Source organism: Cricetulus griseus (genome assembly GCF_003668045.3).
Source record: "Cricetulus griseus strain 17A/GY chromosome 1 unlocalized genomic scaffold, alternate assembly CriGri-PICRH-1.0 chr1_0, whole genome shotgun sequence".
In the NCBI taxonomy this organism is placed as follows: domain Eukaryota; kingdom Metazoa; phylum Chordata; class Mammalia; order Rodentia; family Cricetidae; genus Cricetulus; species Cricetulus griseus.
Genome location: NW_023276806.1, coordinates 48,294,145 through 48,321,641, shown reverse-complemented (window position 1 = coordinate 48,321,641; position 27,497 = coordinate 48,294,145). Strand labels below are relative to the sequence as shown.

The following is a 27,497-nucleotide window of genomic DNA, read 5'->3' as shown; positions in this document are numbered from 1 at the left end:
GGGGTGTCTGAGTTAAAGAGATTTTTTATATTGCTTTAATAACCAGCAGTTTATTTTTATTTTTTTACATTTTACATTTACGTTTTACTCCTTTCATGCTAACAACCCTGTGAGAAAGCTATTATCATCATTCCCATTTTATAATTATAAATTCTAAGACCAGGTTAAAAACACAGTTGGTAGCAGAAGCAGAATTAAAACCCAAAGTGACTAACAACACACACAACAGGTGTCTCTTAGAAAGTAATATTAAGCAAAAAACTATTAAACAAACAAAACCCCATAATCCCATCTATAGTGGTTCAAAATCAGGCAAAACTAAGCTGCATCTCAAACGTGAGCAGCAGTTTGTTCTGGGAGGGAAAAGGGAGGTGTCCAGGACCAATCAGGGGGCCTGTGAGATGTTTTTCACAGGAAGGTCAAGTGACTACTGTTCATATCGGAATGAACTAACAAACCTGATACAAGAAAGAATACACTTTACAGTAAACTTCATTTTCATAAAGAAACCAGTAAATAAAGGAATATAGTATAAAAATGGAACTTCACCTCTTTAAAAACATTCTAAAGTTTAATTAAAATGCCCACTGGGATCAAATACTAGAAATGCTTAGATACTATAACAAGTGTTCAGATAATATAGCCATTTAAGTTTGGTGGAAACATAATGATAAATCATTAAATGTCAAGATTATAGCCAGTAAAACAGCCCTCAAAGCATTCCTTAAAGTGATAAAACAAACAAAAATTTCTATAAATAAATGAAACCAAATTTAAATTCTGAAATTCAGTAGCAAAGGTTATTTATTAGTTGCTCTGCAATCTGAAGCTAAACTTTCGATCTTTTTTATACAGAACCTGGCAGTTATACAAGGGACCTGTATTCTGCAAAGTGATACAAAAAAGCAGTGCTATGGTGCTTTAGGCCTTACCTCTTATACCTCACTCCAGGGTTCTCGTCCAGAGTGGCACACACTGTTACTATCTGTTCAGCCATTGCCTCCATGACTGCTTCTTTCCTGCTGGCATTACTAGGGTCCGGACTGTAACAGTAATAGAATGCGTCTGGTACATCAAGAGTATAAACCTAAGTTAGGTCAAAAAAAAGTTACACTGTCAATCTAGAGACTTGATTCTAATAATGTATCAGGAAAAACACAGCTGTGGTTGAGCCACCGGAGGACAAATGCTTGCAGGCTGTCTCCTGACACAGCTGCCTTCATCTTCTCAGATCTCACTGCCTCATCTGTCACCCTTCACCTCTTGTCTCCGTCTCCTCCGTTTCTCTGCTTCACTCCTTCAATTCTTGTTTTAAGTACAGTTTATACTGACTGCATTTTACAACCGGTGCAACAGGAAGGAATCTGAAGTAGGAAGTATCAAAATGAAAATATACCATGCTGGCAGAAAGAAAATTTAAAGAATCTTAACCTAGTACAGAATAATCCAGAAACTTCCCAAGGCTGATATATAGACCTCTTTTAATTGTTTAGCTTAGAATCACATCCTTAAAGACTTTCTTCCCCAACCACAAGTCACTGTGAAAGACAAAGGACTTAACATAAATGCAATGAAATCTCACAGATACACCCCCGCACTCAGCTAACAACAAAGACCTGGGCTAGCAGCCTATTGTAACAGACAGGCAGGAGTTGAGAGTTCCCCAGTAAACTAAGTTTGGGGTTTTTTAAAACGTGTAGAAATGAGTAAGTAACAAATACAGGTTATGTACAAGTTATGAATAAGCAGCCTGACCACAGACCTGTGCCAATCCAGGGTCTCTTTTCTCAAAGGCTCAACTGCTGTGTATGCATCAACCAACAAGCACCCTGCATATCAACTGTCCCCTCATAGTACACTATCCCACTGCAACAGGTAATGTGACTTGTTAGAAATGGTACTATCTTATGCCTGAAAGACTTCTCTCTATGACAGCAGCTTCCAACCTGTGGGTCGTGACCCCTTTGAGGGCCAAACGACCCTTTCACAGGGGTCACCTAAGACCACTGGGAAAACAGATATATACATTACGATTCATAACAGCAGCAAAATTACACTTTTGTAGCAATGAAAATCATTTTATGGTTGGGGTCACCACAACAAGAACTGTGTAGAAGGGTCACAGCATCAGGGGGTTGAGAACCATCCCTATGAGAATATATTTCCTACTCCTGATGTCTTGACTATGGAATGTTCGTAGAAAAGACATGTATCATGCAAGAAGCTCTAAGAACCACTGTGTGTGTGAGTGTGTGTGTGTGTGTGTGTGTGTGTGTGTGTGTGTGTGTGTGTGCGTGCGCGCGCGCGCATGCACGCACGCACGCACACACATGCCCCCATACATGTGTACATGAGTACATGTACATGCGTACATGAGGGCAGGGAGGGAAATAGCTCAGTGGTAGAATGCTTGTCTGACATGTTCAAGACCCTGAGTTTAATCTCCAACACCTACCAAAACCAAACAAATCCCCACAACAAAAAAGACTGTCAACAGCAACAAAAACAATTATTTGGCTCCAACATTTTTTCTTTTCCCGATTATATTTCTATTGCCTTCTTCAGCTTAGGTTCCAGAATATAGAAGATGTAAAATAAGAATCCAGTCAATTACAATGACTTCACAATGGCTCCTAAGATTACACTTTTCCTTAAAGACTTCAGGATCAGCCCAAAGTTTTCTGCACCAGCTTATCCACAGCTATTATCTTGAGGGAGCTGGCACCTCCTGTAGTATACAACCTCAGCCAGCTTATGGACTTCTCTATTATGCCAGGACTCCTTGTGACCCATATTCTTAGTGTTCCCAGTTTTCTGCTTGTGTGTCTTTGCATTCAGGTATTCTTACCCCTATAATATGCATACCTCTTGATTGCTACCATGTAAAATTCTGTTCATTTTTAAATGTTTCCCCAATCTCCTAGTAAACATTCCTTTTGTGGTTGACTGTGACATGTGTCCTCAACAAACATACCTCCCCTACTTTACAGTAACGACTCCAGTTCACTGGGGAGTACGGCTACGCATGCCCATCTAAGACATTTTCAGTTTCCCGTGTGCTTAGTGTAGTCATAGAACTAAATTTTACTGAATACAGAGTAAATCAAGATTTTATTTCATTCTGTCTCTACTTATATATCTTCTGTTATCCTGTACCTCAAATAGGAATATAATAATTCTACAATCACCTGGCTCCTGAAGGGCATGCCTAAGGGAAGAGGCTCCTGACAATTGTGTAGCGCTACAGAATTGTAAGGTTTATACAGACTATTTCCTGAATTTTTATACAGAAAGAAGTACATTTTCACTGTTTAGGCCACTGAAAGTTTCCATTCTCCTGCTTTACTCAGGTGTACCAATCCTAATTGACATAACTTTTGAATACGTTATAGTTCTCAAATGAAAATAGACCAACTATTATGGTCAACATTTCACAGAAGACGGCCTTGAATCTAGCAATGTCTAGTTGGAATAGTCTCAGGCCTTGCACTTGTGATCCCACTGCCTTTGCCTCCCCGGTGCTGGTATTTTAGGCATACTCTATCACACCCTTCCCTGAAATAAAACTATGATTACATGTTCAGATAAGCCTTTGTTCCTAGCAGTATGTCACATGTATTTCCAATGTTTTTGTTCTCCTAATTTTTTCAGATCAATTAAACTTATTGGGTAAAACCAGACATGGTATTGGACATTTGTAATCCTAGTACTTACTAGCTATAATCAGACACTATCTCAAAATAATTTTTGTAAGTAAATTCACCTAAGACATATATCAAGGAAGTAAATTAGAAGAGAAAATGTAGAAAAAAATCCATGAAGAGAACCTTAAATAATCATATTTCACAGGCTGGTAGTAAACTTTCTCAAGAGATTTGTTTATATAGATAGACATCTTCTGCCATAAGCCATCAAATTAAGTCATGTTGCTATGAAATTCCTTTCTGCAGACACAGCAACTGTAGGATTTGAAAGAATTCTGGGGCTAAAAATGATCTGTTGTGAAGTAATGTTCTGGAAATGTCCCCAACATTTACTACACTACTGTTTCTATCACACATGATGAGATGCCTGTTTTCTTTCTCTTTCTCTCTTTTTTTTTGAAACAGGGTTTCTTTCTGTGGCTTTGGAGCCTGTCCTGGAACTTGCTCTGTGGACCAAGCTGGCCTCGAACTCACAGAGATCTGCCTGCCTCTGCCTCCCAGGTGCTGGGATTAAGACGTGCGCTGCTACCACCACCTGGCCCCCTCTTTGCATTATTAATGTTGTATTCCAATTTTTGTTCATGTTTCTCCATTTATTATGGGAATGTTTACTTATAGATTAAGCACATTTACCAATAAATACATAAAACATCCTCAGATCATGCTTTAGAATCATAATTCTGAAAATCCTTTATAAGCAAAAATTAAAAAATAAAAATGACCAGTACCTGAGACTCATGTGGAATAAAGGAAATGTTTATTTCTTTACATCTTCTTATTGACTTGGAGCAAGATGCCTTAATCTTGTTAAAGAGGCTGTCAGGGCAAACTGAAGGGGAAAGCACAAGTCCGTAAGTCTTTACTCCTTTTGAACAAGTTATCCAACATGCAATAATATTTTTATGTACAGCATCTGGATTTTATAAAGCAAACTGCTCTGCAGACAGAGGATAACTACAAGGCATGAAACAGAGGGGAAATAACAGGCTAAATCTTTTGTTGTTGTTTTTCCAGACAGGGTTTCTCTGTGTGTGCAGCTGCTCTGTAGACCAGGCTGGCCTTGAACTCAAAGAGATCTGCCTGCCTCTGCTGGGATTAAAGGCATGCACCATCACTGCCTGGCTTCAGACTTTTTATTGAAATATAGTTATGGCCAGGCGTTGGTGGTGCACGCCTTTAATCCCAGCACTCGGGAGGTAGAGGCAGGCGGATATCTGTGAGTTCGAGGCCAGCCTGGTCTCCAAAGCGAGTACCAGGATAGGCTCCAAAGCTATACAGAGAAATCCTGTCTCGAAAAACCAAAAAAAAAAAAAAAAGAAATAAAGTTATGTAACTGAACATAAAACATAAATGTCTCAGGAATTCTTTCCTCTCTCCTGCTTTCCATGTAAATGTATACAATGAGAAAAATATGATAGTTCTTATTTTTCTCCCATAAAATATTCCAAACAAAAAGGCTATTTTCTTTGGTTCCTTCCCCTAAGCTTCTTTCTGATAACTGGGATTCTGATTAAGAGTCCAAAACACTCATACATGTAAACTAAAAGGCAGACACTCTAATTGAACAGGATGTTAAACAATGAGGCGATACCCTTTAGAACAGCACTTACAGTCAGTGAAGTATATATACGCAGCCTTATACTTGTTCTCACGTTTACTTCCGAAGTCTCGCAAGAAACAATCTACAGACTTAAAAAGAAATGAGATGTTAACACATAGTTTATTAAATACTAACTTAAATATGCTAACCAAGTTTATTTTTTTTTCAATAAAACAAGCTCTTACTGGCTAAAAGTTTACCTTACAAACTGGCTTTTTAAGATAACCATTTTTCTGACCTTCATGGGCTCCAAGCACGCATATGGTGGACAAATGCACATGCAGGCAAACACTCATACACGTAAAATATAAATAAACACATCTTTTTAAAACAATAGTGTTTAAGACTGATTAATCTACATTTCCATTTCTTTCAAAATTAAGGGTCAATAGGAACTATGTGAATCTCAACTGCTACAAAGAAACTAGCATTTTATATCATTAATTCTGTTTTCATATATAATAAGAGAAAGGAAATCTTTATTCATTCTTACTGGGAGAAGTACAAATAAAACATCATAATACAGAAAAACTTTCATAAATAAAGCAGCTAATAGAAACAATCTCCTAATAAGGCATATTTAATACTTAGTGAAGAAACTGTTTGTGTGTTTTAATATCAAGGGCTGAGGGGCTAGAAAGATGGCTCAGCAATTGCAAGCATAGCTACCAGTTGCAGAGGACCTGTGTTCAGTTTCCAGGCACCCACACTGGGCAGCTCACACTGGTCTATTACTCCAGTTACAGGGGATCCAATACCCTCTTCTGGACTTTATTTGTACCTGCACACATGTGTATACATGCAAAAAAGCAGAAACAGTACTATACATACCAAATAAAAACCAATTAAGAAAATCTTCAGATCAAGGCTTACTGGGTCTTACACATATGAAAGTACACTTTACCACTGAGCTATACTCCAGCCCAAAAACTCCCTCTCAAGACTGGAAATACTCACTTTTGATGTTGGAGAGATGAAATAAAGAGCTTTCATTTGTCTGACGGGTTCCCGATTCTTATAAATATTCTCTATAACTGACAACAACAAACAAAAGTCATTTGACAGAACCAAAGTTTAAAATATTTTTAAATAAACTTCATTGTATTTTCCATTTATAATAATAATAAAACACATTTATATATATTTGGCTTCTTTATTTGCTAAATTAATAAATTCTAAAAAGAAAAAAAAAAAGTATCTTCTCTGAGACTATACGTGGGATTGTGTCAGCCTGGGAAGACACCAAAGTAGAACTTTTACAGGTAGGCACCGATGTGATAAAATTAAAAAATAATCATATATGTATATGTGTATGTGTACACATACACACACACACACACACACACACACACACACACACACACGTATTTTTAAGAAACACGCTACTAGGGGCTGGAGAGATGGCTCAGCGCTTAAGAGTACTGACTGTTCTTCCAGAGGTCCTGAGTTCAATTCCTAGCAACCACATGGTGGCTCACAACCACCTTGAATGAGATCTGCCCTCTGCTGGCAAGCAGGCAGAAGACATAATAAATAAATAATATCTTTATTTAAAAAAATTCTTAAAAAGAAAAACAAACAAACAAAAAAACAAAAAACCACGCTATTATACGCCTCCATACTAGAAACTCACACTCAGTTGCCAAAGTTTTCATGAGCAATGGCAACACTTACCAGTTATCCCCTCTTCTAGAAGGTCTGTCATTTTGCAGCACGATGACAGAAGCTTGGTGGTAAACTCATCTAACAGCATTATCTTAAAACAAAGCAAATTGAGAATGAACATAAACAGCTGACTGTCAAGAATTAACAATTAACAAACAGGATTTTAGTAATTCCTCTTCAGCTATATGATTTGATGGGTTATTTTCTCAATATACATACATGTAAATATTACATACAAGTAAGGAAATGGAAATATTTCTATTTCGAAGCAGAGCTTGTTCATTTTAAATATGGCTAATATTTAACATCAAATTTTCCAAAAAACATAATTGTTATTTATAGAATTATTGCTACACAGCACTGTTCAAACACATAGCATTTGCAACTATGGTATGATGTATTATGATCCCTATCCTCTAGACACGGAAATGGAAATGTTAGGTGACTTGCCCAAGGTACCACCACAGCTTAGAGGCAAAGTAACATCTGAAAGTGCTGGTCTAGGCCTATGACCTTTCGGAAACACCCTAAGTAGAATATTCTGAAGCCCCCCATAGAAGAGCAAATTACACAACTTATACCTTCCATTCTCCTTCTTTCCTGCAGTCATCAAACACCGCTGTTTTTATCTCTGTTAAGGAAAAAAAGTTTAGTCATCTACAGCAATGATCAGAAATGTAAGATTATATAAAAGGTTCAAAATGGCTGAGAAAAATTTCAACTTGGAATGTGTAGAATCGCATAAATACTACATATTAAGCTCATAAACATACAACCATATTCAATACCTAACCTATGAACTATAATATATTCTAAAACCTAAGTATATGAACATGTCCAGAAAATATTTCTGAAACTATTATCTGATTTAGGATTTCTTTCTTTCTTAAATCTTAAATGGCTCATGGCTAAATTCTGACAGGCAAATTTGCATAAATGGTTTTCATCCTCATTTACTCTCTTGTTAAAGAATACATGTACACTAGGGCTGGGGAGATGGCTCCGTGGTTAACAGTTGGTGCTCTTGCAAAGGACCTGGGTTAGGTTGTGAGCACCCATATCAGGCAGCTCATAATCACCTGTACCTTCAGTTTCAGGGCATCTGACATCTTTCAAGGATGACCTTGAAACAATTCCCCTCCTGCCTCTACCTCCCAAATGTTTGGATTACAGGCATGCACCACCATGCTAAACTCTAATTTGTTTAAATTTTCTATTTTTAAATTTATAAGTCTTTGGTGAATACTTTTGGGTAGTTTACCAAGTTTTTGATACCATGAGTTTTTTTTTTTTTTAAGACAATTCTAACTAATAAGTGTTACTGTGGCATAATAAAAAAATATGGGGGGGAAGATGGGGGAGGCTGGAGAGATGGTTCAGTGATTAACAGCAAAGCAAATACTACTCTTGTAGAGGACTAGAGTTTCGTTCGAAGCACCACGCCAGGTGGCTCACATCCCCGGTAACTTGAGTCCTCCTCTGACCTCCACAGACAACTATGCTTTCATATGCATACCCACTCAAGTATACACATAATTAAAAAGTAAAAATACATCTTTCAAAAAAATCAAGCCTTTGTTTCTAGTTCCCGGCATAAGTCTAAAAATCCTTGAAATTTCTTATGGGACAGAGACTGTATGGTCTGCTGATGACATGACCCTTTTAGCTTGGTAAGCAGTTGGTCACCAGAAGGACCAAGCTATGACTTCTAAGGAGGCAACAGGGATTAGAGATTGTGTTCAATTACCAGTGGCCATTGATTTCATCAGTAAGGCCTACAGAATAAAACTTCCATAACCCACCCACTTTCTGAGTCACTGAGTGCAGCCATGTGTAGCAATGGTGACACACCCAGTTCCATAGGATGGAAGCCCCTATGACCCAAAACCTCTGGACCTCCACCTACAGACTTCAACTGGCTGCTGATTCATATGCTTTAGAAAAACAAGAAACAACCAACAACAATAGACCCCTTTAACAGTAAGTAGATTACTAGAGTTTGTAAGCCAATTACTGAATCTGAAAGGGAAAGCAGAGAATAGAAAGCCCCGGCTGTAACCCAAGCCCTTACGGGAGGTGTGGGAAGCTGTTTGCTATTGTTGTCTGAACTGGGGGCAGTCTTATGGGTCTGAATCCTTAACCCTACTAATGTTGGCCCTAAGTAGTATCAGAATTGAACTGTATTGCCGGATATCCCGTCAGCATGTGAAGAATTGGAGAACTGGTTAGTAAGAAGGAAAAATAACATGTCTGCTGTGAGAAGTGTTCCAAGGTACAGTGTTAATACTCATCACAAAAGTAGTGCTTTGGGGCTAGCAAGATGGCTTAAAAGTGCTTGTGCAGCAAGCTTGACCATCTGAACGTGATCCCCAGATTCCATAATGTAATTGTGGCCTGCGGGTGCCTGCACTATCTTACACACACACACACACACACACACACACACACACACACACACACACACACACACACACACACACCCCTGCATAGAATTTCAAAACTTGTGATCTAATTTAACCAGGAAGATTTTTGAAGTGTTAAGAAACATCAATTAAACGTTGAATGTGGAGTCATGGTACCTAAATGCCCAGTAATAGGATGACAGAGGCAGAATTCAAGATTATCATCAGCTACATGAAATCCTATCTCAAACCAAACCTAAACAAAGCAAAACAAAACAATGGAGGCTGAGGAGAGTTTGTGTTGTGCAAGCACAAGGAACTGATTCTCATGCCGAGCATTCATGTACAAAGTCAGCTTCGGGGGAGTGTCTGTACCCAAGCTCTTGGAATGGGGCGGAGAACAGACAAAGGAGGATCCCAGAGCTCACTGGCCAGTCAGCCTAGATGAACGGATAAGCTCCAGGTTCAGTGAGAGATCCTGTCTCAAAAAATAAGGTGGAAAGCTATGTAGGAAGACACCTGCTGTCAACCTCTGGGCTCTACCAGGTGCACACACATCCCCAAAAAAAGATAAATAGATATTAGATAGATAGATATTAGATAGAGAAACAGACAGAAAGAAAGAAGCTAGGAAAGGCAACTATATATATATATATATATATATATATCACCCCCTGAAGTATTTAACTGTAATTAAATCAGAAAGCAAAGTTTCTAGCACATGATAGGCAAACATGAAGGCTATTTTAAGGCAGAGCTCAGACACCGAGAGACTATTTCCTTTCTGAGCCAGCTTCACTGCACACACTGCAAGCAGAAACTGAAGACACTGCATGTTTACACAGTTACCCTGTTCTTCTCTAAGAAGTGAGTGCTGCTGGAGCGAGGTCATGTCACTAGTCTTTGAACCCTTGTACCTGTACTGCCCTAGATGACAGGAACTAGCCTTGAAACAGAGCTAGTAGTAGCCAGGCACAGTGGTTCATACTTGTACAATTCTGGCACATGGGAGGTTGAGTCCGGGCTGCTGTGAGTTCCAGGTCTTCCTGGGCCACAGAGTAAACCTAGCTTATAAAAAAAAAAAAAAAAAAAAAAAACCTGAAATGTGCAAAGTTCTGTAAGATAAGATAAAAGCTAACACAAAACAGAGGGCTGGGATATGACTGAGTGGCAGCACAGAACAGAAGCATGTGGGAAGCCTGGGTTTGATCCTTGGCATCACTAACACAAGAGAAACAGAGAAAGACTTTAAAGTTTAAGGGAGCAGTACAAAATACCCTATAAATTCCTTTTTCCTTATTTTATTATTTCTTAATTATATTAAATAATTTTTAATTGTATCAAGTAAAACATTACAATTAATTTCATCCATTTCTATTGTATTTTTAATATGGCTACCACAAAATTTTAAGTTACCTCATCTAGATCTCATGACAGTTTTACTGTATAAAAAGTACAACCTGGGATGCAAAGATAGGTCAACAGTCAGTATCAGTATCTTAAAAATAAGTGAATTGTGGACGGAGAGAATGGGAGTGCTGATAAAAAGTGATAGACAAGATCACAGGCAACATATATTGAGAAAGAGTGAAAGGAAATCTCATCAGCTAATATTACAGAACTTAAAAAATACTTCCTTTATATACTAATGACAATCATTTAATCTTTTCTTCAGCAACCTAATATGGACCTCAAGACTGAATTTATTTATCTGTCCTCTGCCTACTCCATACTCGAGCTCAGAGTCTATGCTCACCACTGAAATTTCATCCATCAGTCAGTCCTTCAGTTTTCAACAATCCTACAGACCACCTTTTCCGGACTTCATTCAATCACACAATAGAGGTTTAAGCACTTACACACCTCAAGTTGACATACTTCCTTAAAAACTGCTCTAGACTTATTTCTGTCATTTTATTGTCATTTTCTTACTCAGAGCCTTCAGTTATTTTCTCCTTGCCCTACATTCAATCATTATGAATTATTGATTGTTCTTTGGCACCTGGTCATTATTTTTGCTGCCACCGACATCAATAATACCCTGATTCCTAACATCTCTCACTAAGCTAGTGCAATAATCTCCTATCTGGCTTAGCTTTTTTCTACCACCAATCCCTTTGTCTTCAGTTTTTCAGATCCACCTTGAAAAGCCCTCAAATGCTCACTCTGCCCACTAAGGAAAATCTAAACTCTACCATTCAAGACACTCCACTAACTGGCTTCTTTCTACCTACCCTCTAAGCCAATCCTCCATTAGCCCAACTACTATCCCAACAGAGACCCATGAAAACCAACTACCCACCTGTTCTATCTTAGTTTCTCTTGAGGTACAAAAGGAAATATAACTGTAATGCAAAGGCGGAAACAGTGGAGACAGAAATGCAAGAACTATGTTAGTGTACCACATGAGCAATGCCAACAGATCATTTGCACATGACCTTAAGTCACAAAGAAATTTTTGACAACAGTGTAACAGATTTTATCCTGTTTCTAATAAACAGGACAAAACCTATGAATAAAACCTAGAATTGTAAAAGAAAGACATTTTAAAAGCTAAACAATGTGGAAATCATAATCAAGGGAATAAGAGGGGAAAAAAACTGCCAGTTCTAGAAGATCTCTATTTTGACTGGAAAGAGGTAACTATTTTCTAGTTGCTCTGTCTCATCATAATCCATGGCTTCATGACTATATGCTGTGACCTAAATCCTGATCTTAGTTCAGCTCCTTTATCTACTTTATATACCTTTACATCTCCAAATGCCTGCCAGAGGCCTAAACTAGCACTTACAATCACCATATTGTAACTCTGAACTGCTTTTCCCCCCCACTGACTCATCCCTTCCTTCTCTTCATCAATAAACATTACTACTTAGACTCCTGCAACAGACTGTCAGTTTAGGACAACTCTAGCTCCTAACTCACTACTATTCTTATCCATCTTCTCTTTACCACCTTTTCACCGCTCCAACCTTCTCTCCAACCAACATGACCTAACTAGTCTTACTGGATCCTACTCAAACACATATAGTTATTATGACTTCATTCTGGTTTAAGAGGTTTAGCATATACATATTATTCTGTTACTACCCTCTCTGTTAAAGATACATCATAGATAGCTGCCATATAAATAAAAAGAACAAAGATAGCTTATTCTTTTAGTAACATTAGTAACTTTTTAAGTAACTAAAAAGAACACTGACATACCATATTTATTTAATTATTTTCTTATGCACCAGGTTGCTATGTTGTTTCTTTTTCTTTTTTTTTTCTACTATACTATCGTTGAGGATCTTTAAATGGGGCTAGTGAGATGACTCAGCAGTTATGAGTGCTTACTGCTCTTCCAGAGGACCCATGTTCAGTTCCCAACACCTACATGGAGGTTTATAACCATCTGTAACTGCAGTTTCAGCAAACCCAGCACCCTCTTCTCACCTCCACAGGCACCAGGCAAACATGCAGTGCACTTACATGTATGCAGGCAAAACACACATTTACTTAAAAGTAAAAAAAGAAAAAGAACTTTAGGTATGGGTGGGTAAGATGGCTCAGTGGATAAAGGCACCTTCTGTCATATTGCTGACCTGAGAGCAGTCCCTGGGACCCACAAGTACTTCAGGTTGTCTTCAGACCTCAACACCTGTGCCACAGTGTATGCACACACATACATGCATGCACAGAAAATACATTTTAAAAATCTAATTTAAAAACCCTTTGAGAAAAGAAATGTTAAGTATGCATGTATATTTTTATTGCTTTTACTTATGGAAAGGCCCATGGTAGGACTGCTGGAATCACATAGTATTGTCACCTGCCTCATTAAATGTCACCAGCAGCTTTCGAAACAGGCTGTAATTAATCATGCTCCCACCAGAAAGTTTTCCAATTGCTACATGACATTAATCACCTGAGTCTGTCAATGTGATGAGTTCGAGGGGGTATCTGGTCTTAATTTGCATTTCTCCAAGTCAAAGCCAGACTACACCATCTACAGGCTGCTTCTTTATTTCCTCTGCTCATTTTTCTATTGGGCCATTATCTTATTAATCATTTTGTAGCCATTCTCTATACATTAAGTCTGGCTCATAGTTTCTTCAATCTTGCACATTTAGTTTAAAAAGTATATGGAACTAGAACCTATGAAAACTAAGGACTACTGCAAGAACTAAATACAAAGGCAGGGCCAGGATGTAGCCCAGTGGCAGAGCCCTTGCTTGCCTAACAAACAACACACGCAAACACACATGCGCGCGCGCGCGCACACACGCGCACACACACACACACACACACACACACACACTCATGTGCACACATACACCCTCCTCTGATGGCAAACACAAAAACAAGAAAGTACAGGTATGCATGTGAAAATCTAATGAAGAGTTTGAAGGATTCTCTCTTAAACATGAGTGTAAAGATGAAAAAAACACAATTACTGGATGTTAACAGTCAGAATAGTGTTCACTCTGGGGGAGAAGGGAGGGCTTACACTGGGAAATGTGAATACTTAGCAACATCCTATAGATTGATTTGGGTGGTAGTTACATGAGCAAAAAATCCCTAATTGTACATCATTAATATAACTTATTACACTTAATTAAATTTTAAAGATTATTTCCCTTCAGAGTAGGAACATGAAATGGCTTCCTTTTGGCACTAACAAACAGCAAGAATGCTGGTGTCTGCTATTTGAGAAGGGGAAAAGTTATCTTTAGTGATTCTCCATTACCCAGAGTATGCCTAAACCACTTAACAACTGGCTCCACCCTACCTTTTGGTCTACCCACCCCCAGCCTTTGTAACCAATGCCTTGCACTGTGTGTGTGTGGTGTATGTAAGAATTCACTCGGGTGTGTGCACACTTACAAGAAGGCTGGAGGTCAACTCCTCCAACATTCTAAGCCTGATTCTTTGACACAGGATTTCTCACTGAACAAGTTCACTGATGTGACTACGAAGCTGACAACACTGCCAAGCCTGACTTTTACATGAGTGTTGAATTTTCAAGCGTAGGTCCTCGAGTTTGTAGGCTTTCAAAGCAGGCTCATTTTTTAAAAGGAGGTTTAAGGTAGTTCCTAATGGCTGATTCCTTCTCGTTAGGTCTTAAGAAATGTCACCTAGTCAGATAAATTTTTCCTGATGCACCATTTGGTGTGTCACAAACTGAAATAATCATGTTTACTCTTGAGTTTTATTCTTTATGTCCTCTTAGTCCCCACCTGAACAAAAGCTTTGAGAGCACTGGTAACTTTCTCATAGGAATTCAATGCTGTATTAATGGGGCCTCTGAGGTAGGAACAGGGGAAAATTTAAGAAACTGAGTCATTTATTTAAAACAAAAACACATACTACCTATCACATTCTGCTGGGGGCTGTTAACAACTTACAGCCCTAGGAGGCAGGTAAGAGAGCTCAGTTGGCCAAGTGCCTACCCAAAGCATGAGGACCCATGAAAGTCAGACATTTGTAACCTTAGTTCTGGAGTGGCAGAAACGGGATTCTCAGAGCTACCCAGACAGCCTAGCCAAGGGAGCTCCAGGTTCAGTGAGACTTTGCCTCCTAAGGTAGAGAGCATTAGATGAAGAAATCTGATATGACCTCTGGTCTCTGCAAGCATGCACATGGGCACTGGAATTTGTACATGCACACATACAAATTTAAAGGGCTGTGAGACAAAAAAGTGAGCCCACCCTCTAAAAGCTTTTCAAGAGATTCCTAACTCCTAACTAAATGGTGGCTCATGCCTATAACCTCAGCATTCAGAAGGCAGGAGAGCTATTGCAAAGTCCAGGCCAGCTTGGGCTAGAGAGACGTGTCTGAAAATAAACAAAAGGAAACAAACAAAAAAGCAAAGCAAAGCAAAAAGGGGCTCCCCTTATGCAGTTGTGAGAAGGGTAAACTAAATGCTAAAACAAAGGAAGGTGGGCAAAATAAACAAAAACAAAAAACAAGCCACTAATGGAAGTTTGGAAACCCATTTGAACTAAGACTTGAAGGCTAAAGTGTGAGTAGGTAAAGAATTAGGGAAAGGAATCAGAAGTCAGAGAAATGGGCCACCAAGGTAAGATAGGAAAGTCTATCCCCGAGTGCAGAGGCAGGTGGGTCTTTGTGAGTTCGAGGCCAGCCTGGTCTACAAAGCTAGTTTCAGAACAACTAGAGAAACCGTGTCTCGAAAAACCAAAAAGACAGGAAGATAAAATAATGCAATGAGAAAAAAACAGTATGGGCATGGGTGAACCAATATTATAAAACAAAGGAGATTGGAGGTAGATGATAGTCAATAGCAGACTGGTATGAACGTTAGGCAACTGGGTGCCTCTGCAGTCTTCAAGCTAGCATTATTAAAAGAAATTATTCTAGCAGCTATTTGCTGGATGGACTGGAAAGAAAGAAAGACAAAGGGGAGAGAGAGAGAGAGGGAGGGAGGGAGGGAGGGAGGGAGGAAAAGATGAGGTAGACAGGCAGGCCAGAACTCTGGAGTTGGTTAGGAGGCTGTATAAAATGTAGTAGACTGTATAAAATAAGATCCAAAACTAAGCCACAGATGTGTCAAACTTTAACTCTGACTGTAGTCAAAAGACGTGGGTGTAAAACTTGGGTGTAGATTTTACTTATTTATTTGAGATAAGGTCTCAAAGTTCAAACTGGCTTCAAACTAACTATATAGCTGAACTGGCACATGTACCTCCACCTCTAAGCGTTGGGATTATAGGCATGTGCCACTCTGCCTGACTCTTAGGTCTAGATTTAATAGCTCTTGTCAGGGCTCATTTTCATAGCATTATCAAGATACAAACTGTGAACTACAGAATTCACTCACGAAAAAATGCATTCGCTAATGATTTTCAGCATGTTCAGAGTCATGCATCCATTCCTACATTGCCACAACTGTTTTGAGAACATTCATACACTACTCTAAAAGGAAATTTCATTCATTCCTTGGGGCTAGGGATGTATGTAGCTCAGTTAGTAGACTGTTTACCTAGTATGCAAAAGGCCTTGAGTTCAATCTCCAGTACTGCATAAAACCAGGAGTGGTGGGATTTATCCATAATCATATCACTCGAAAGGTAAAGGCAGGAAAATCAAAAGTTTAAGGTCATCCTTAGCTACAAAGCTGAGTTTGAGGCCAGCCTGGAGTACATGAGACCCTGTTTCAAAAACAAAACAAAGTCCTTTTGTGGTGTCGCACACCTTTGAGTCCAGCATTCAGGAGGCAGGTGGAGCTCTATGAGTTGGAGGCCAACTCAGACTACAAAGTGAGCTCCAGAAAAGCCAGGGATACACAGTGAAAACCTGTGTCAAACAACTAAAACCAAAGCAAAACAACAACTATAACAAAAGCCAAAACAGCACCCCATCCCTTTAATGTCATCTTTCCAGACTGGGACACATTAGTCTCCTTCCTGTCTCTCTAGATTTGTTTGTCTTGGTCATTTTTCACATGAATGGTGTTACTCCATGTGGTCCTTTGTGACTGGCTCTTTACTTAGCATGTTTCCAAGATGCAATAGCATAAAGCATATTAGCACTTACATTTACTGAAAAAAAGATATGTATCGTTTATGCAAGCATTATTCAGCCATGCATTAGTCTGTGGAAATGTGAGCTATTTTAAATTTTTAGCTATTTCTCTAGCCCCTCAACATATATACATGCTTTGTGCAAAGAACACTGGGTTATTATTACCTTGTTGTACTTCTTGTTACAGAAGTTTAAGAGAATATATTACAGACTTCCATCTTTTTCCTCCCGTTCAGCCTGTGTGTATTTTACTCTCCATCTAGTGAGTCTGGTGTTACCCCAAGTCAACATTAAGAGGGAAACTCTGTTATGTTTATACTCTCCTTCTTGCCTGGTTTTCACACTATTGATACTAGCATTACTAGCATTATGCTATCTTTTTCACATAAACCTTAATGTATAATGTAATGTACCATTATAACTCAGAATTAATTTACACAATACAATTTGCCATCCATTTTCATTTGAGAGTCAAAACTGACCATCTGCCTACGTCAGTTCTCTCCTTACACTCCTTGGGTCCCAGGGTATCCAATTCAAGTCCTCCTTGGCAGCAAGCACTTTTCTTTACCCACTAAGCCACCACACAGGTCCCTAACTAGATTTTTAAAGGATAACTTTGTACTTCACAAAATCTATTCATATACTTTAGTTCTTCTAAATGATAAACACTATAAAACAGTATATGCCTGTACTGATTTAGATTTTAATTTTATGAAATGCATTATACAGAATTCTGTTAACTAATTTCTATTCTGTTTCTTATTCGACAAGCTGGAGAAAGAAACACGAAGACATTACTCCTTTTCCACTACTAGCCTATAATTACTTTGAACCCAGAGATGCCAAACAAGGAAGGTTTGTGGCTTTCATTCCTCCTCTAACCTGACAGGCCTAGGTTTGTTGTACTTTTAATAAAAGTCGTGGTTGATAGGGCAGAACACGAGTAACAAACAAGTAGACCAGTTATAACAGTCAAAGAGCAGACTTGAGTAGTCCGACAGTCCTGTGTCAAGAACTTTTGTTTTAGCAAGAAGGCTTCTCTAGGAACAGCGGCAGAAGGCTCTCCTGAACAGTAAAGTCTGCACTTAAGACACTAAAAGTGTAAAACCCTTGATGTGGTAGTAAAACCCATGAATGTGGACACTAAGGGGCCTCGAAAACACAAGGACGAGGGCGGAATAGAGAAGCACAGAGCACAGATTGTGTCGGGCGGGCGGAGAGACGTCCCTGCCTGGTGGGGTGAGGGGGGAGTGGGAAGCACTGTCCCCGAACAGCGCCGGGACCCGGGCCCGGCCCGAGTCAGGTCGCCGAGGGTGGGGCTTCGCCGAGGACCGGGAGAAGGCCGCGTCTGGTCAGCCCGCCCATCCCCGGTGCTGGCACGAAATCCGACTCGCTGGGCAAGCCGGAAAGAGTCCGACCAGGGAGTTGGTCCCAAAGCAACAAGTCTGCGGTGCAGCTCCCGGAGGGGCTGCAGCAGGGAACAAGACCCGGCGAGGCAGACCCGCGGCCTTTGCTATCTCAGCCCTGACCCCTCGGCACTCACTCCGCCACACGACGCTCTTCAGCCCCCGCTCCGTCACCGGCGGCGCCATCTTCCCCAAGCCGTGGAGCCGCAGCCACCGCCTGCCACTCGCAACCTACTTGGGCCCTGAAACCTGCGCTCCGGGGTGGGCCCTTCCCCTCGGCGGGGAAGGCTCCGCCCCCTCCGCGGACCGCGCCCTCTGGTGACGTCATATGCATCCACAAGGGCGCGTCCAGTTTGCGCCCGGACTGAGGCTGCGTAGTGAGGGCGGAATTCTACGAGCAGTTTGGCACCCTCTGGTGGAAGCCAAAATTCAGTGTCCAAGGATGTGAACCCAGTTTATGCAGTTTTGAATTGGAATGTACGGGGTCTTTTCTTTTTTGTATTTTAAAATGTATTTATTTGGGTGTATGTATGCACACGTGTGCATACCCAGACTCCCACGGGAAAGCCAGAAGACATCTTCTTAAGTATGAGTCTTGGAATCGAACATAAGTTACCAGGCTCAAGGTCCATCTCATCGGCCCAAATATGAAGACTTTCGGCTTTACAAATTAAAATTTCCTCCAAAGATACACAGAGAAACCCTGTCTGGAAAAACAAAAACAAACAAAATAAATTTTCATTAAGGATGGTTGTGAGCTACCGTGTGGTTGCTGGGAATTGTTGAACTCAGGACTTTAACCTCTTAACCACTGAGCCATCTCTCCAGCCCCCTTAAGCCCGTGTTAGAGAAATTATTTCTGATCTCTGGGCAGATGTGCTCCTGAGCAAGGTTTGTGCCTAAATAACCTCCTTCTGGCCTGTGACCACTCCCATCCCCAAATACCTGGTTCCTTCTTGAACAAAGGTGCTGCCATCCATGTAGAGATCACATCTCTGTGATGACAAGAATGTTGTATGACAGCTAGCATCTCCAATCAGTTATGGAAGGACTCCTCAGAGTCATCTGTTGTCTGGCAACAGGGTGGCAGGATTAATGGCCAAGGATTTATCAAAGATCAGTCTGTCCTTATCTAAAAGAAGGGCTTGGTACTGACTCAGACAGGCTTTTGACATCCACAGATTAGTGTCATCTCTCATCAGGTTTCCACGGTGTGTAGAGTCTGTCCCAATGCGAGCTTGTCAGCTTCTCTTACAAGAACTGTGTTGGCTGCAATAGCTCTTAAACAAGGGAGCCATCCAGAGGCTACACTATCTGCTCTCTTTGAGATGTAAGATGTTGGCTTTTTGACCCAGGGTCTGAGTCAGGACTCCCTTGGCAATGCCCTTTCTTTCATGCACGTAAAGATGAAAGGGCTTGGGAACATCAGGGAGAATTAAGTCAGAGGCCTGTACAAAAAGCCTTTTTTTGTTTGTTTGTTTGTTTTGTTTTTTTTGGTTTTTTCGAGACAGGGTTTCCCTGTGGCTTTGGAGCCTATCCTGGCACTCACTCTGTAGACCAGGCTGGCCTTGAACTCATCACAGAGATCCACCTGCGTCTGCCTCCCGAGTGCTGGGATTAAAGGTGTGCACCACCAACGCCTGGCTAGATTGACATCTTTTCCCATTCCCCTTCCAGAAAATAGGTTAGACTTGGAAGGGGTGGTTATTCCTCACTTGTTGTACAGGCCTTTACCAGGGCCTCCCAGTTGCAACCTACGAGTGTCTCCTAAGAACAATAATGTTGCCTGAAGCTTGTTCAAGAGGTCCTGTCCTAGTCAAGGGTAGGGACATTCAGAAATAAACGTAAAAGAATGAGTCCCAATTCCTTATCCTAGGTTAACAATCTGGTTAGTGGTTCATTTATATTCTTTAATATCCCTGGTTGTCCCCTATATTTCCATTGTTTGGTAGGCAAGGAGTCCTAGGTCTCCCATAATACCAAATGGTTAGTCCCATGTCCACCAGAAAATTTACAGGTTTTGTCCCTGATGGTGAAGGTTACCATAGGCTCCTGGAAGCCTGGTTTAAAGGAATTTTGGCCTTGTTAATCCTCCATAGACAGGATTGGGTTGGGTTGAGGTGGGGGCTACCTGTTTTCATCTGAACATTCATTCTTCCAATGGCCTTTTTTTTTTTTTCCGGTAAGCACATTGGTTCTTTTGTAAATGGAGTTCATGGACAGAGTTGAAAGTGGCTGGGGCTTATAGTGTAGTCACAGTGGCCCACCCCATCTTCTCTGTCAAAAGATCTTCTTTGCTGTTTCTTCCGTCAAACACATTTTAGGCTATTTCTAATAGTTCTGACCTGTTCTCTCCTGCAATTTTTTAAATATATTTCTATGTATGTCCATCTTTTGTATCTTTCTATGCCAGGGTCAACTGAGTAACAAGGGCCAGGTTAATCACACTGAGATTTGCTGGGTCTTCTGGGTCTATAGGGGTGTATAACCGATAGGCATCCAGGAGACCTCCAGGAAAGATGAAGGTGATTCATCTGGGCCCTGTTTCACATCTGCTACCTTAGATAGGTTGGTAGGCTATCAGGCTGTTGGTTTTATCTCTTCTCAAGAACCTGGTGGTTCTAACCGAGTGGCCTCCTACCTCCCTCTGTGTTGTAGTCACATTGGTGGCAGAGCATGGTCAATTTCCTCTATCCTCTGGTCCTCTGTTACAGAATAATTGTTTTAACTATGCAAAGATAAGTTGTGTAGGGAGACTCTGTAGCCCCGCCTCCTAGTAGCCCCTACAAGTATGCCTGGCCACGCCCATGAGGGCGTGGTCCGGGGAGGTCAAAGATGACAGGACCTTGCTCACGTGGATAGCCCCTTCTCTCTTGGCCAAGGTAGCTTGCGGTCTCTGGGCACGCTCTGGCTTGTGTTTGGGCTGGTGTTTATCTGAATAAAGAAATCTTAGCCTTACGGACTAGGGATCATCTTTGATCCCACGCATCACATAATAATCAACAATGTTGTACTTATTTGACTAGGTTAAGATGTGCTGCATTTGTTTAACAATGTAAAGAAGTGTTGCTGTTTACCTTGCCTGCCTAAGGTATCTGATTGGTCTAATAAAAAAACTGAATGGCTAATAGTGAGGGAGGAGGTATAGGAAGAACTTCTAGGAAGGGAGAATAGGTAGGAGGAGGAATTTAGGCTCAGGAAAAGAGAAAAAGAAGAAAGAAGAAGAAAAAAGAGAGACTCCAGGGAGACACCAAGGGCCACCCAGCCAGACAAGGAAGAAGCAGGAAAGTAGGTCATACAGAATGAAAGAAAGGTAAAAAGCCCTGAGTTAAAATGTAGATGACTAGAAACAGTTTAAGTTAAAAGAGCTAGTGGGACAAGCCAAGGCTGAGGGAAAGCATTCATAACTAATAATAAGTCTCTGTCTTATTTGGGAGCTGGTTGGTTGACCAAAGAAAATTCCAACCACAAATGGTGCCTAACATGAGGCCGGAATTTCCACACAGGGACTGGGCAAGATGTATCCAATCTGATCTGGGGGACTGGCCTTACTGGGGGTAGCATTCACCACCTCCTAGACTATCTGAGAAATAAAAATGCCATCTGGGAGCCAGTCAACCTCAAATGTGGGGCATTCAGTTTCACAGAATGTTTGGAGGCAATTCATGGTGATAGGATTATCATAATCCTCCTTGACTATAGGGGGTAAAGTTTGTCATAATTCTTTAGAACACAGGCTAGAGGGATGTTGGGCTTGCTAGTTATTACCCATTCTGTCCATCTGTCCAGTTACTCCAGGGTAAGCCAATTAACATAGAACACAGAAAGTACAAAAGACTGAGACAGTAAAATGTGGCCAAAGACAAGACACAAAACCAGACCAATAACCTCAGCTGGGCAGTGCAATGTCTTGCTTTTTGCTCTGGATGGAAGAGTATTGGGTCATGTCATACCCCTTCTCACTCCATATCTGGATCCTAACAGAATCAAATGCCACAGAAAATTACTATGACTTACCAAGGGAGGCCTCCATTGATGCTTGCTGCTTTTCTCAGCATGGTAGTTCACTCTAATCGTCCAAGAAACCAAAAGCATGCTTTGGAGCCTTGGAACTTATCAAGGTGCACACCCTCTATGTGGCCCTTCAGTCCCAGAGTTCTGGAGTGAAGATCTAGCTCTAAAGATTTGGGTGGGTGGTCTTAGCTCGCTGGGGCCTCCAGAAAATGTTAATCCTCTGGGTAAGAATAAGACCACTACTACAATTTTTGAGCCATATTTGAAATCAGGAAACTGGCTAGTGATTGTCTCCTAAGTTGGGTTAGAGAGAGAAGTGCTAAATCTGTTTTCCAGGGTTCTTTTAAGAATGGTGCATGCCTTTAATCCCAGCACTCGGGAGGCAGAGGAAGGTGGATCTCTGTGAGTTCGAGACCAGCCTGGTCTACAAGAGCTAGTTCCAGGGTGGCCTCCAAAGTCACAGAGAAACCCTGTCTCAAAAAAACCAAAAAAAAAAAAAAAAAAAAGTAAAATCACAAGTAATTGCAAAGCAGGTTTACAGAATGAAGACAAGAGGGCAGTTAGGAACTACAGAAAAATCTCAAAAAACAAAAAACAGTTATCATGTGGTCACTGGTTATGGAGAGTTAGAGGGTCCTCAAAAACAAGTTAAGGTCAAGGGTTAGAGCAGGTCAGGTTCCAGGAAACAGAAACTCAGCTCTTACAGTAAATGAACATTTATTTTTAACAACACTACAAAGTGTCTCCTGCCTTCAAAATGGAGTCAGACAGTTTCCTCAGCATCCTGTAGTACTCAAAAGAGGGTTGAAACATTGAATTCTTTGAAGCCAGATGTGATGACCCAAGTCTCCAATCTCAGTATGTGGAAGACGAAAGCAGGAAGATCAGGAGTTCAAGGTCATCTTTGGCTACATACCTAGTTCCAGGCCAACCATGGGAGTCACAGTTATGTTTTAATTACTATGCCTAAGAGATTCATGAAACAAAAATGCCTCTGACATATATGCTCCTGCCCCAAGGACAAATACTTCCTGAAATGCTGGAGACCACTATTTATGGGAGTTAACAAGTCACATGTTTTCACTTCCCTAAACAAGTTTGTTTGACCCAGTTACACCAGATGTGCTTGATCACATGTAGGCAGGAGGTATGGAGTCAGAAAATATGTCAGGATATATGCTTTCCCCTGATTGGACCTGATGGGAAATGTGGTGAACTGTGGGGTTTGCCTTTTTAAATCCCACAAACCATGACTAGGGGCCATTTTCTGGAAACGCAGAGATGGACCTGGCCAGAGAGTCCATCAACCTTACCAGTATTTAATTAAAGTTTCCTTCAAATTTGACTTCAAATTGTGGTAGTGGTCATATTCTAGACTGCTAGGATTAACACAACTGGGGCCAGAGACCTTGCCTCCCCCACCTCCACTGCCCCCCAAAAAGTGAACGCATTAGGGACAGAATACAAATAAATGAACCAAGAAAACAACATTCTGTCATTCATCAAGTTTGTGTAAAAAATGCAGGGAGGAGATTATCAACGTTTTTTAAGACCCCAAATTATTGCTGAAAGCTGATTGACAGGAATTGACTTGAGCTCAGAAAAGTGAGGCAGCAGCCTACTTGAGAACCAGTCTTGGGACCTGAAAGCAAAGCAGCCAATCAGGCCAGTTACTGACAACCATTATTTACACTGGCAAGCAGAAGCATTCCTACAGGACTTTGCAAAGAGCCAATAGTCCCAAAGATTCAAACTGGTCACACGGAGAAATGGTTAGAAAGTACTATTTCTAATAATGTCTATTATTGACTTCGTGCTTAGTGTACCACACGAAGTGGATTATGTCTCTTATCCTCAAGCAATCCACAGAAATAGGAAGATGATTTGATGCTGTTCATTACCAAGGTTTCAGGGCACGTGCTACAGTGTGGAAAGGATCAGCTTACAATACACACACACACACACACACACAAAAAAAAAAAAAACCAGGGAGTGGGGAAAAAAAAACTATGACAAGAATGTTTTATCTGTTTGAGGTTTTTGTGGCAAGAGAAGCTGGAACCTTAGATCCCTTGAAACCTCCTTTAAATGGGTTCAGTTGGTCATACTTTTAAATATATGCACCATCTTTCCTACTCTCTCTTCAAATTTAAATCAAGTTCTGCTTAGTATGTATAGTAGGGTGGAGTCCAAACCATAAAAAAAAAAAAAAAAATCCTAGTTACTTACCCTGGGGGTCAAACAGAGAGGAAGGAGTGAGGCAGATGCAATATAGACATGCCCTACCCTTCAAGAGGCTAGGTATCAGGAAATGAGACAGAATGCCCTTCAGAGCTGGAAATAGATCACAGGAGGTGTGGTTATGACTTGTGTCCCTAAAGGCCCAGGGACAGTGCAGCGTAAGTGTAACAAGTATAGGCCCTAGGTGCACACATACACAAGTCCACAATGTGCAAAATCTAGGTCTGACTCCTACTATCAGTGTGATTGCAAACCAGTTGCATTGTACCTGTGTGATACAGTATCTTTGTGTGTTGGGAGGAGCACGTGTGTGTGTGTGTGTGTGTGTGTGTGTGTGTGTGTGTGTGTGTGTGTGTGTGTGTGTGAAGAAGCCAGAGGCCAATGTCAGTCAGGCCTTCCTCAGTTACTTCACCTTTGTTTTTTGAGGTGGGATCTCTCACTAAACCTTGCAAGGGAAAGCATTGGCTCAGTACCCCCAAGACCAACTTCTCAGCAGAAAGGAAATTTATTTGCCTCAGAGGGACAGAGGGCAAGGATAAGGGACAAAGACAGGAAATAGAGGACGAGGGAGAAGGGGAAGGGAACAAATGAAAGGGAGTAAGAGTATTTTCCCTGGAGGGACCAAGGACTGCCTCTGGATAGAGAGGAGACAGATACGGCACCTAAAAAAATGGTAGTTTTTAAAGGTACGAGGGCAAACCCAGTGTTAGAATGAGGTGTTAAATTTTAATTGGGCATGTTAATTAGGTGAAGGGGGTGTTTGATGGCTAGATTTCAATAATTTGATAGCTGGACATTGGTAGTTAGCCTCAGGAGGAGTCATTGGCCAAAAAAGGGAATAGACCTTGGGGGTTAGCTTCAAGAATGTAATCTAATGGTTTTTAGCAAGGCAGAGGGAATGGAGGAGAAGGGTAAGGCCTGCAGAAGCCACACGCTCAGTGGGCTAGAGTCCCTTCAAACCTGGAGCTCACCTCTTTGGAATAAGTAGGCTGGTCAGTAAGTCTCAGTGACCCCCCTGTCTCCATCTCCCCAGGACTGGGATTACAGACACACAACATCATGCCCAGCTTTTGATACAAACTCAGGTCCCATGCTTACAAATACTTTACCAAAACTGAGTTATCTCCTTAGCTCAGGAATACATATCTAAAACCTTGCAAAACCCAGCAAGGTGAAAATCTTTATTGCTGGTTTGCAAATGAGAAAAGTGAGGCTAAGGAAGGCTAATTACATCATTTGACATCTCAGGATGAGCTAGGACCTGACGCTATCTGGCTTCAGGATCGTAGTCACTTCTCTTGCATCCTGTTGTCTGTCCTCCCACATTCCCTAGTTTTGCATAATCTCCGTAAACTGTTTCTCCAGGTCTCCTCTAGTTGGCTCTCCTACACAGATTAAAAAGTATGTTTGGATTCCTTGAATATGACACAGCAGCTTGAGAGCAAAATACACTAGCACTGGCCAGAGATGAAAAGATGCACAGGTCATAAAGAGGTCAAACAGATAAAATAGTTTAAATTTTGGGCACTGGAATTAAGAGCAGGTCACCCACTTTTTACCCCATTTCCCTTTATCCAATGCTGGTCTTTTTCTCCAGCGGTTGATAAATTTATCATAATAATCTAGTGAAAAACTTTCCATAAATAAAATATTGATCTGCAGGTGTAAGCAATTGCACTCCTCATGTGTTTGCCCCGGTGGGCTGTGTGTATGTGGGTGAGTGTCTTGACTTTGCTGGGCCTCTATTCTCCGTCTGTGGAAAGAGGAAGAGGTTCTTACCTAGCTTGTGGGGTTTTATGGAAGGGAAGTGAATATGCAGAAAGCTCTTAGCAGTGTGTGGTCTGTGCATTACATATAATAAGTAAACTAAGTAAATAGTAATTTTGCCCCACCCAGTGTGGACCACATTGTCTTTTGTGGAATTCTGGCCATCTTAGCTTAGCTTAGACACATAGTTAAGCAGATATGGCCTTTTTCTTGAGCCGATCTTTGAGAATAGAGGTCCTGCCCTCACATTTGGCTTAAGCTGTTGTCTCTTCCAGTCAGCTATAGACCCAATTTTGAAGTACCATTCTGAAGGTGTTCAACTAAGTATATCGTGTAATCTCACACCGGTGCTAGCCCACACAGTCCAGAATGTGCTTTCACTTTTCTTCCACCAAGGCTTCCCCACCAGGACATGGACCTCCTCTGCACAGGCCACAGTTCTCCATTGTCATAGGATCCCATCACTGAAATCTTACTTCAAGGAAGAACTCAATAAGGCAAGGACAGAGTTTCCCAAATTTCCACATGTCAGAAGCGCTTGATGAGCATGAGACAAACAAACCAACCCAACAACTATTTCCTGGCTTGGTCCCATACCTAGTAAATTCAACTTTCCAGAATGACAGCTGGGAATCCATACGAGAGACTGCTGTTCTTTCACTGGTATTCAGAAACAAAAAAAGGAAGGGGACCCATGCAATGGGACAAGGGAGGATAATGGGGGCTGAACATGAGCCAAGTATAGTAACATACATGTAAGTTTTTCATAATGACGCTTATGTTGTTCATTAACAAAACTCAGTTCATTAAAATACATGAATAAATTGTTTTTATTTTGAGACAGGTCTCTCTACACAGCCATGCCTGTTCTGGAACTCACTATGTAGCTCTGGCTGTCCTGGAACTCACAATGCAGTCAAGACTGTCCTGGAACTCATTATGTAGTCCCAGCTACCGTGGAACATGGTAACGTGGAACAAAGATCCACCTGCCTGTGCCTCCGAAGAGCCAGGATTAAGAGCATACACTGCCATACCCAACTAAAAACAATTTCTTTTGAGACAGGGTCTAACAATCTAGCTCTCTGTGTAGACCAGGCTAGTCTTGAACTCAGAGTTCCACCTGCCTCTGCTTCCTGAGTGCTGGCATTAAAGGTGTGTACTTTCAT

The 27,497-nt window shown here is 40.9% G+C and overlaps 1 protein-coding gene across 3 annotated transcripts in view; it reads right to left on the bottom strand.

Moving 5' to 3' along the window:
* The window catches only part of Stxbp3 (syntaxin binding protein 3), a 42,408-nt gene extending 23,803 nt beyond the window's left edge, over window positions 1-18,605 (bottom strand). The window contains exons 1-7 of one of the 3 annotated variants that reach the window (XM_035450986.1): window positions 18,445-18,605; window positions 7,551-7,600; window positions 6,979-7,060; window positions 6,262-6,338; window positions 5,315-5,393; window positions 4,433-4,533; window positions 933-1,087 (exon numbers count right to left, since the gene is read on the bottom strand). In XM_035450986.1, the coding sequence (XP_035306877.1) occupies window positions 933-1,087; window positions 4,433-4,533; window positions 5,315-5,393; window positions 6,262-6,338; window positions 6,979-7,060; window positions 7,551-7,600; window positions 18,445-18,493 (593 nt within the window). In that variant the 5' untranslated portion in view covers window positions 18,494-18,605. The remainder of the gene's footprint in view (window positions 1-932; window positions 1,088-4,432; window positions 4,534-5,314; window positions 5,394-6,261; window positions 6,339-6,978; window positions 7,061-7,550; window positions 7,601-18,444) is intronic. The other 2 variants (XM_027395532.2, XM_027395530.2) reach the window with 2 other exon arrangements.
* Window positions 18,606-27,497: the final 8,892 nt, after the last annotated feature.